The sequence below is a fragment of the Oryza sativa genome, chromosome 2 (genome assembly GCF_034140825.1).
Source record: "Oryza sativa Japonica Group chromosome 2, ASM3414082v1".
Taxonomy (NCBI): domain Eukaryota; kingdom Viridiplantae; phylum Streptophyta; class Magnoliopsida; order Poales; family Poaceae; genus Oryza; species Oryza sativa.
The window spans coordinates 2,078,102-2,088,982 of NC_089036.1; the positions used below are offsets into that span (position 1 = coordinate 2,078,102).

General features: G+C 37.2%; 2 protein-coding genes across 6 annotated transcripts; one reads left to right on the plus strand and one right to left on the minus strand.

The window, feature by feature from the left end:
* The first annotated feature begins 1,585 nt into the window (after window positions 1-1,585).
* LOC9271552 (putative vacuolar cation/proton exchanger 4) lies at window positions 1,586-5,223 on the plus strand. 4 transcript variants are annotated; one of them, XM_015771906.3, is made up of 13 exons: window positions 1,586-1,797; window positions 2,306-2,347; window positions 2,495-2,716; window positions 2,882-2,949; window positions 3,030-3,058; window positions 3,162-3,358; window positions 3,432-3,641; window positions 3,771-3,905; window positions 4,076-4,192; window positions 4,290-4,343; window positions 4,437-4,553; window positions 4,651-4,747; window positions 4,861-5,223. In XM_015771906.3, exons 2-13 carry the CDS (start codon window positions 2,306-2,308, stop codon window positions 4,884-4,886), a joined length of 1,314 nt encoding a protein of 437 aa, XP_015627392.1. In that variant the 5' UTR covers window positions 1,586-1,797; the 3' UTR covers window positions 4,887-5,223. The 4 variants fall into 4 exon arrangements, with proteins under 4 accessions (XP_015627392.1, XP_066163929.1, XP_066163931.1 ...); XM_066307834.1 differs by having other exon boundaries at window positions 1,588-1,797; window positions 2,490-2,716; XM_066307832.1 differs by having other exon boundaries at window positions 1,586-2,347; window positions 3,783-3,905.
* Window positions 5,141-8,846, minus strand: LOC4328249 (protein PHOSPHATE STARVATION RESPONSE 3-like). Of its 2 annotated transcripts, none has more exons than NM_001409312.1 (8): window positions 8,528-8,846; window positions 6,999-7,723; window positions 6,612-6,828; window positions 6,447-6,523; window positions 6,315-6,354; window positions 6,145-6,208; window positions 5,967-6,036; window positions 5,141-5,682 (listed from the first exon to the last, which is right to left on the minus strand). In NM_001409312.1, exons 2-8 carry the CDS (start codon window positions 7,647-7,649, stop codon window positions 5,398-5,400), a joined length of 1,404 nt encoding a protein of 467 aa, NP_001396241.1. In that variant the 5' UTR covers window positions 7,650-7,723; window positions 8,528-8,846; the 3' UTR covers window positions 5,141-5,397. The 2 variants fall into 2 exon arrangements, with proteins under 2 accessions (NP_001396241.1, XP_066163076.1); XM_066306979.1 differs by having other exon boundaries at window positions 6,999-7,728; window positions 8,528-8,731.
* Between the last annotated feature and the right edge of the window lie 2,035 nt (window positions 8,847-10,881).

The following is a 10,881-nucleotide window of genomic DNA, read 5'->3' on the forward strand; positions in this document are numbered from 1 at the left end:
GCGACCCAATGGACAAATCTGAGGTAAATAAAAAAGAAAATGAGTAGAGCATGTTCAAATCCAATTAACGGGCAATGCAAGCCCAAGTCCAAACTTTGTAAAGTTAAATTCAATTTAAGAATAATTTGTATCAATATAAAAGTTGTAGAACTTATAGTGTATTTGGCGATGGATAACCTAGAAAGGAATAACATATTTGGAAAGAGTTTCCACAAACACCTTATAAAAACACACTAATTTGACATACAATTTTGCAGGACAGAAAAGGGAAAATTCCTAATTTGGAAATGTGCAGTGAATATTTACATGCATAATTGCATACCAATATACCATTCAACTTTACAAACTTTACTTTTGTCTCTGAAAATGGAAGATTAATGTGTAAATTACAAGTAAATCAGTAAGGACAATTCTATAAAAGAAAACTTGGTGGAAAAGAAGTAAGCCCAAACCTTTCATGGTTCAAAGAAAACCACTGCAATTGGCATCATGCATTAATGCTCAGTTTCATTCCACGAAGAACACCTATCACTGCTACACAAGTGATCTTTAACTCCGGTTCGCAACTGCCTATACTCCCGGTTATGCAACCGGGAGTCCCAATCCGGGACTAAAGATAAGTATCTTTAGTCCCGGGTAAAATAATCGGGACAAAAATTTGATCTTTAGTCCCGGGACTAAAGAGGAGAAAAGCGCCAGTCCCGGTTGCCACCTTTTCTTTTGGTGACTGATCTGACTATTATTACCAAAAAATTGTAGCGACATAAATCTAGCAATTCCGTATTTTATATTAACTTGGGTTCTTAATAGGTAAATTTGCAATTTTCATGTGTCTTTTTTTTTGGGACAATTTCGTTTTTGCCCCCACTTTGATCTCTAATATTGATTTTACCCCTACTTTTTAGGGTTTTCGTTTTTGCCCCCCACTTTTTTTGAACCGAAAGAGGCATTTACCCCTGGTTTGGATGAAAGTTAGTGGGACCGGGTTTATGGCAGGAAATAAAGATTTTTTGAATTAGTGATCTACCTTTTTACCCCTGTGAAAGAGCTATCTCTCATCTCCTCTCGCTGCACAGTCAAACCTTCCTGATTATGTTGTCATGCTTTGTGATACTTGTGAGGTACAATATGACTTCATATGATTGTGTAAAATGTTGTTGAAATTTTGTCAAAATTTTTGTTCGATTTCTGTCAAAATGCTGCCGAGATTTTGTCAAAATTCCATCAAATTCAAATTTTGTCCAAATTGTAATGTTAAAATCTATCCAAATCTGTCATTTAATTTTAAACATATTCACAAAAATAAATTTCCAAACATTGCATAATGGGGAAAAAACACAATTAATGAATAGTTATGGGAGAGGGTATAAATGTCCTATTTAACACCGTTAACTCCTCCATCTAAAAAAGGGGCAAAAGTATCTTTCGGTTCAAAAAAAGTGGGGGCAAAAACAAAAACCCTAAAAAATATGGGTAAAATCAATATTAGAGATTAAAGTGGGGGCAAAAACAAAATTGCCCCCTTTTTTTTCTCTCTACACGCTTTGCCTGTTTGGCAATCTGCCAGCGACAAATTCGCGCGATTCTTCCGGAGACCGTTGAAACTGACTCTCTCTCTCTCTCTCTCTCTCTCTCTCTCTCTCTGCTTCCAACCTGAAACGGGGGAGAGGAACATTTTGCCGAGACGAAAACGCCATACCCAATCTCGAACCTGATCATGCATCTCGTGCTCGTGAACCAGTCCCTTGATTGGGATTAGATCTATAGGTCATACATTTCATTTCAAAGGAAGGGAAGGTATGATTTCTAACTCTGAATTTAATTTTGCTTGTTCTTACTGTTCTTCTCTCTGCGAAAAGGGGAATTTTCTGTCGATCGGAATTGGTCATCTTTGGTTGGTTCAGGACGATGGCAACGAACAGTTCAGACTCCCGGAGGCTCTTATTATTATTATTATTATTATTATTATTATTATTATTATTATTATTATTATTATTATTATTATTATTATTATTATTATGATTTATTGAATGAGCCAACAGCTTCCAATTCTGCTGTGTGAATTGTCCTACCCCGGTATGTTCTTAATACATCGGTAAAACTTTCTTCTTAATCCAACAATTGGTCTGCATGTAACTGTAGTAAAGAAAGAGTGATTATCTCACCATTTGACTTACCAAGCCTCAGTATGCAGTACACTTTGGCCTTTAACATTCAGTTAGCTAGCAGTCATTACATATGAAATCGCATAAAAAGTTTTGCAGAAATTAGGCCACATGTTTACTGATTGCTGCTAGTTTTGCAGATGGACAAGATCAATGGGACGAACCCGGAGTCTACCGATCAAGTGAGTAATCATAGTCATTGCGAGTAGTGCATTCAGTATGGATTCTCCACTGGCAATATGATTGCATCTTTTCTTGACAAACTTCTCTTTTGGTTGCTCCATACTTATTCACTGGATTTGTTTCTACTGATTTTTCCTATAGAACAGGCCCCTTCATTGGCTAGTAGACCCGACGAGTTCGAGGAGGAGGAATCTCTTGTTACACCAGATGCATTGTCTGCTAGAATTGGTGGTTTCCAAATATATGCAGGATCTGTGAATTGGGGGGTTTTCGGCAGCATGAAGATTGTGTTTCTCAAGTCCAAGCTCAATGTGTTGATACCATGTGGATTTTTAGCAATTTTTCTCAATTACATGACCCAAAGATATGTAGGCACACCAAATTTTCATCTAACAATTACTTTGTTGATTCTTTCCTTTGTTTTTTTTTTCTTTTCTTGAAAAGAAGCAAAAGCTTTGCCACGTATATATTGGATGCTTTCCTTTGCAACGTTGTGCTCTTGTATTGATATTACTGACTTATCTCTTTTCAAGGGTTGGGTATTTCCTCTAAGCATGCTGGGTATTATTCCTTTGGCTGAGCGATTGGGTTTTGCCACCGAGTAATTGTTACAAACTCACCTTTTATTCTCTGAATCTTTTATCTTTCAATAAACATCTGATACTTTGTTTCTCATTGCAGGCAACTGGCACTTTTCACTGGGCCAAAAGGTTTAGCTAAGTTTCTCTTCTTCTGACATATTCTTATCTGAATTGTATTCACATGATCATGTGCCAGTTGCATTGTCGTTGACTTGGCAAATTTCATGTGAAGTTGGGCGTCTTCTAAATTCTGCATTTGGCAATGCAACCGAGTTGATCATATCAATACATGCACTAAGTAGAGGAAAACTACACGTTGTTCAACAATGTCTGCTAGGATCAATCCTGTCAAACTTGCTTCTTGTTCTTGGTTCAGCATTCTTCAGTGGTGGACTTGCTTGCGGCAAAACCATGCAGACCTTTAGCAAGGTGACCATTCTTCATTATTTTTACAAGATTTCATGATGAAGAAGAAATACCGGTTAATCTCGGTTGTCGGCAGGCAGATGCAGTAGTGAACTCCGGATTGCTTTTGATGGCAGTGATGGGGTTGCTCATTCCCGCTGCGCTGCATTATACTCATTCAGAAGCTCAATTCGGCAAGTCAGAACTAGCGTTGTCGAGGTTCAGCAGCTGCATTATGCTCGTTGCTTATGCATCCTACCTTTACTTTCAGTTGTCAAACAATCGGCGTCGCAATGAAGCTAATGTGGTAAGTCTGATGATCTGATGGGTTACCATATACGATTATAGATATTGCAATTGTGTTAGATTTCTTGCCCTATTGTTTGTTTCGTTTCTTTGCAATTTTCTGAAGTATCCGTGTATGCCTTTAATCAAGAGACGAATTCAGGATGATGTGGATGGCAATGATGATGAAGTTCCTGAGATCTCCAAACGGGAAGCCATTTCCTGGATTGCAATTTTCATTGCTTGGATATCAATGCTCTCTTACTACTTGGTTGATGCAATAGATGTAATAGCTCTTCTCCATCCTTCTTTTACTTTGTTTTGGTGCTTGTTGTTTTTGTCTGCAGTTTAACAAGAATATACATCTTTGTAATGGAAACTCTTTGTGATTTGTGTTGATTAATCTTACAAGCTCTTTTTTTTTTGCCGGATCATTAAATTTTTCAAATTTTACAGGGGGCTTCCAAAGCTTGGAACATACCAGTTGCATTCATCAGTGTTGTTTTGCTCCCAGTGGTGGGGAATTCAGCAGGACATGCTAATGCTGTCATGTTTGCAGTGAAAGACAAATTAGTAAGCACCAGCTTGCAATTGGCAACAATCTTGAATAACATTTTATTTACACTAAAAATGTAAACTTCTATTTTTGTTTTTTTATGTTTTTGTACAGGACATTTCTCTTGGAGTGGCAATAGGATCATCGATACAGATATCCATGTTTGGGGTGGGTTGTCTTTTGCCTATCAGATTGGACTATGCTTACTAGCTGTCAAGATCTGATCATCAAAAGCTGATTTTTGCTTACCTCATTTTGTAGATACCATTTTGTGTAGTGATGGGATGGATGATGGGCAAGCCAATGGACCTAAACTTCCATCTCTTTGAGACGGCAAGCCTCTTAACAACTGTACTGGTTGTTGCATTTTTGTTGCAGGTAATAAAATCATTGTGCAAAGAGAGCATTCTTTTAAAACAAAATGAGTTTGATTTCACATGATTTTAAAACGTTCTTTTAAATCACACACTTTCAGGATGGGACTTCAAATTGTGTGAAAGGATTGATGCTATTTCTCTGTTATCTGATAGTAGCTGCCAGTTTTTATGTACATGCTGATCCAAATTCCAAGGGTAAGTTTATCGAATCTGAGATTTGTTTAGCATAAACTCGCTATCAATAGAGAAATAAGAAAGTTTAATTTGGACATTTTTTATAATCCATTAACACTGGGAATTTTGTCCAGCAAGTGAGAAGCCTCCACAAAACTAACAATACCTGGAATATCAGGTGGACTATGCACAAGATCTCTAGTGTGTGAACACATTTGCAGTCAGAACAGGAACTAATTGTGTTATTTTTAACTGAATTTCAAGTGCTTCAGTCCTCACATTTAGAGGTCTTTCAAGCACATCTAGTCTTGTAGATAAGCAGAAACTGAGGAGAAGCTCAAACATGATCATTCAGTTGTGTAGGCAGCAGTTACCTTGCTATTGTACTGGCAGAGATAGCACAAAGAAAAAACATTTGTAAATTTGGGATAAGTATTCATATTATGGTAATCAGATTTACAGAGTGAAATAAAGTATACAGGGAACCAATGGCACCATCTCTTTACTGGCTCCATTTTCATCTGAGTTAGTAATATATACAAAAAAAAAGTCTTCAAAAAAGTATACCATAAAATCGCAAAGACCAATTTCTGCACTAACTCATGGAGGCACATCAGAATAAAACAAACATACAAGTCCAAGCACTATATTGTAAAAGGTTGCGACCATGATTATTCGTCATGCACCATTTCAAGATCAGCCTGAGGCTTTGTCTTTTTATTATCAACTTTTGAATGGCATTCTGCATCAGTATCTGTAATTCTACACTTTGACAAAGGTGCTGAAGAGGTTTCTGCTTTGTCCTCGGTTTTCTCCATCGGTGCGAATTCAGGAGATTCTCCTTCTGTTGTACTAGTCATTGAGGATATGGATTCTCTTGCTTTCTGTTGTTCTTCCAATATCTTCTGCAAATATCTTGCGTGTTCCTCTATGCGCAGCTGTAATTGCCTTTGTACCTGATGACCAAGAAAGATGTTAACACTGCAAGTTTATCTAAATATATAATATTCAGGTAAGCATGCTTTGATGAACAATAATGTGTAAATTTCCTTAATACAAAGGTGCGCAATCCTTTTGCGTATTCCCGAAAAAATAATGTGTAAATTGCTCCAAAAAGAATACTGTGTAAATACTAAGTCTTGTAACCATAATCTGGAATCAGGGCTGCTGCAAACATATGAACATACAGTGTCACCTTAATTAGCCTTCAAAATACTGCCCTGACATGTCTGATGCTTACCTCTAGTTGTTCATGGAGTTGTTTCTGGACCTCCATTTGCATCCGAAGAGCTTCTGCCATTTGAGCACTCCTAATTAAGAAACAGAAAACAGTATGAAGTTTTACAGTTTATGCATGCAGACAGCAGGATATGTTCAATGTTAGGCAGTAAGTCATTGAAAGGAAGGGAGATGCTCACTTCTTTTTTGCATGATCATTTCCATTAGCCACTGATTTTGTTTTCTTTTCTTCTTGCTTCTTGTCTAGATCGAGCATGCATCAGAACCAATAGTTAATAATTACCGACAAAGCTAATTATTTCATATTTCCTAAGATATTTAAACTTCCTCTTTGGCTTAATTGCCTTACCTTCTTTTGTCTCTGGAAGATACTTCGCAAGCCGATACTTCTGCATTGTGACAAGTAGTGTTTTAACCATTATAAATAATGATTTTATATGAAATAATTTGACTATGGATCAAAAAAAATTCACTAAAGCACCTGTAAGTGGCTCTTTATATGATAGATGGTCAAGCCCTCTACCTTCATAAGCTTCAGAACACCCTTGGGAGTTGCCTCTACAAGATGTATCAAATAGAACATAAAAGGATGGTTTTATTTTCTCAAGATCAAATTCCTCTCAATGAACTAGAGTGATCACCCTACTTTCTGGCCCTTCAAGCTTGTTCACGGCATCTACGAAACGCTCGTGGAGCTCCGGTGTCCACCTCAGTCTTGGTTTGTTACATGATGCAGTTCCAGATGAAGACCGAGATGAACTCAACTGAACTTTAGCAGGAGATCTTGCATCCTGCAGATCCTCCTGATCAGAGCAAGATGACACTGGAAGAGACATAAGTTGCGGTGGTCTGTCGTATATGTCCTAAGGAACAAGAAAATAAGTGATTAAAATGCAAATCAAGCCATGATAAATATTCACAAGTGAACATTGAAAAAACCTTTTGCAAGTAGTAATTGATACCCATTAAATTAGAGGATAAATAAACATATAATTTAGTACAAAAATATCAATGATGAAGCTAAGGAACTCACATCTAACCGAGGACTCTCCTCATTGTTTGAGATCGCAATTCCGAGCTGTTCAGACAAGAACTGAAACTCCATCTGCTCATTATAAGCCATGGCACTGCATTTCCCATGGAAGCTACAATCTGAAGAGAGGTTAAGAAAGTCCTTGAGGTCATCTGTGTGTTCATCATCAGCATGACCACTATTTCTGAGATCAGCATCAAGGAGCATCAGAGAGCTGGATGATTGCCCAGCTGAATTCTGCTGCTGCTCACATTTAGGAGGTTGTGGCAGGAAAGGCAAATAACCGGTTTTTCGGCATGAACCAGAGTTCATCGGTGATGAGGTGTACAGACTTGTACAAAATGTAGAAGAACTAGACAAAATTGGGTCCGAAAACTCGGCTTGCGACATGCGAGAAAGTGAACTTTCACCATTTGAGTCAGTACTAAATGGAAGGATCTTTGGCAGGCTAGATGAACTGATTGATTCGGTCTTAATGTTTGAGGATTGGATAGCACATGATAATGAGGTACTATTTGTTGAACCACAGAGATCATAGTCATAGTTAGCGTTGGAGAGCACATGAGCTGATGGCTGTGGAACAGTGTATGCTTGTGCGATTTTGTCAGGGCCACTGAATTGCTTTACAGCAATGACACTCTGTGTGCTCATGGCTCCTTGAGATTGTTGATTTCTTGGTCATTCACACCTAATATGAGAACTGAGATGGAATGCTTGCTCCAAGCCTGCACTACAAAAGTAAATATCCAGTCAATAGCACTGAAAAATTGAAGCCTTATCAGAGCATGTAGTCCAAAATGTGTGTGTTTTTTTTTTGTCATAAATAGATTGAAATTTTGTTAAGAAATATGGGTACAGAAGCTCAATCTTGTCGATTGGGCTTGGCTTCTATCAGAAAGATAACTTGGAGACAAAAGAAGAGATAAAACCATGCTAACTTAAACTAATATGCTGAATATAGTAAAATTCTGGACAAAACAAGATGGACAAATGATTTGAACCTTTCAACAATCTAACAGCAGCCAACCTTTAAGTGACAAGAAAAGTCTTGTCTATACATCAGAGCACACATCAAACTTTCCTATTCAGAAGCCAAACTCAAATCAAATTTAAGAAAAATAGAAACATATACAAGCCACCTATGAAAATATTGTATGGTTTGAGGTAAAATCACATCAATTAAGGTCATGGCATTCTCTTTTCCTCAGAAAGAGTTGCGCACTTCAAAAGAAAATCATGACAATTCCAACCGATGCCCGGGAAGAAAAGCAGAAAGGGGAAGAACAGAAATCTGAAAGAGAGCAAAAGGAGATAGGCAGCTGTCGCCAGAGTAAGCACACAAATAAACTAAAAAACGCAACTGCACCATGAGAATTGAGAAATGAGAACAAGACAACCTAGGACTGCAAATCCAAGAAAGAACGAAGCCAAGAAGGCGTGAATCCAGGTAAGAAAATGCAAACAAGATGGAAGATTCAACTCCATCTGATAATCAAGAAGATGAGTTGAAGAGATTCAGAAACAAGAACCTGTCAGTCCTCTCCTTCCACAGCAAGCACCCTCTCTCCTCTCTTCTCCTATCCAAACTGTCCTCTCTCGCTCCCTCTCTCTCTCTCTCTAAATTACTCCTGCCTGCAAATGATTAGTCATTTCTGTGAACCACCTTGGATGGATAGTTGATTGTTTTGACTGTTCTCGTTTCACTCTGAAAGAGTCTGAAGTAGTAGTAGAAGATACAAGCACGCTGTTGCTTTCTGTTGCTTTTGTGCTACTGTGCTTTTGCACAAAATGCTGCAGTGTCTCAACACCTGCAATCTGCAGCAAAATGGATGCCTAATTCTGAAGAAACTCAAGCAAGTTTTGTCAAAGTCTGATGCTTTTACAAATCCCTCAATTTATGTTCACATTTTGTTTTAATAATCAACCGCACGAATATTTTTCTTGTAAGCTAAGTCCTCCTATCCTATGTGGTGGTAGCAGAATTGATTATTGTAATTTGTAAATCACAGCTAAGCTGTGACGAATAGGAAAGCAAAAACTTGCTGACCTGATTCAGATTAGCCTAGCGTAAATGCCAAAGCAAAACGAAGCCGTCGCTTGCGTGACGGGTTGACCAAATAATTAAACTGTGTGATGCCGTCAAATTAATTAAGATTTCAAGCCATCTATAGTCCTGCACCCCCGTCCCAAAATAAATTCGTTTCTGGTTTTTTTTCCAACGTTTAACCGTCCGTTTTATTTAAAAAAGTTTATAAAAAATAAGTCACACATAAAATATTATTCATATTTTATCATCTAATAACAATAAAAATATTCATGAAAAAAATCAAAGACGAGCGGTCAAGCGTTGGAGACAGAAATTTATAAATGAACTTATTTTGGAAAGGGTGTACTGTACTAGCTAGTGCGTGTGCTTGAGTTAATCATGGGTAGGGTAAGCTTAATCATGTGAGTTCTTAAAAAAAAAAAGCTTAATCATGTGGATTTTCCTTCCTAGACCACAAATCACTAAAACTTCAAACATACAAAATGAAGGGTTTTGAAAAACTCCACGGAATCAAACTGTTTTGTACTATGAAATTGGTGTGTTCAAATTTGCAAAATGAAACTTTCATTAGGGGAAAAATCAGAAGAAATTGGTGTGTTCCAAAAGGAGTCGGAAGAAAATAAAATTCCATTAGGGGAAAAAAATCAGCCTGCATGCAGAAATAGTTTCCAACTTTCCATGTGAGTTCGTTTTGTGTTCCGGTGGACCCCACCCATTGGTCCCAGCCTTCCAGGACACTGATTGGTCCACGTAGATCCACTAGACGACAAAACTGATGCTGCTCTGTTCTCTAAATTGTTTCTCGTAAAGAAAGACCGTAGATGTACGCGTATAACGACATCTGAAAACTGGGTATGATAGTGAAATTATTTACTGGTTTGAACGAAATTAACACTACAAATTAATAATCAGTTTACCATTATATTAAATTATTTACTGAGTATTCCATTATATTACACATATTCTAAGGCTACGTTCGTTCATTCGGGTTCATTTGGGTTAGGATAACCATCACTCCCAACACGTTAAACGGAGTGATATATTAACACATAATTAATTAAATATTAGCTAAAACAACTAGAAAAATAAATAAATATGATTTTTTTAAAGCAGCTTTTCTATGAAAAAATTAAAAAATATATATTATTTAATAGTTTGAGAAGGCAGAAAACGATAGAGCATAAGTTAGGAAAGTGTTCAAAAGAATGTAGCCTAAATCGTCGTGCCTTGTCAATTTGAGTTGGGAATGAGGAGGGATTACTACTTGTTTTCATAAACACATGTCTCGATCATATCTAGCATAATTAAATAGTCATCTATGGAAAAGCTAATTGCGGGATAATTAAGTTAATAATTAGCGAGTGGTCGAGAGATTGCCATGGAGGATTAGACCAGTAACTGAGCTTCCGTTGCCTAACCAAATTTGCCACTGACTGGATATCTTAAACTCTTTTGAAGATCTCACGCATGTCTGTCCAAATCTATATCTATCTGTCCAATTAATCCCAGGAAAACTAACAGGTGTCTGCCTCTCATGAGATGCCCATCCAAATTGAGTTCCACACTTGCTGCAAACTGCAAAGTAGTCCTAGGAGTGTAAGCATATGATGTAATCGTAGAATTCCTGATTCAATCATGCTCGGAGTAGTAAAACACGGCTGTGGCTGTGTTTAGTTCGTTTGTCCAAATTTTATTGAAGTATACGCACACATATTTAAAAGTATTAAACGTAGACTAATAATAAAATAAATTACAGATTCCACCTGTAAACTGCTAGACGAATCTAGTAAGCCTAATTAATCTATCATTAGCAAATGTTTACTATAGCACCATATT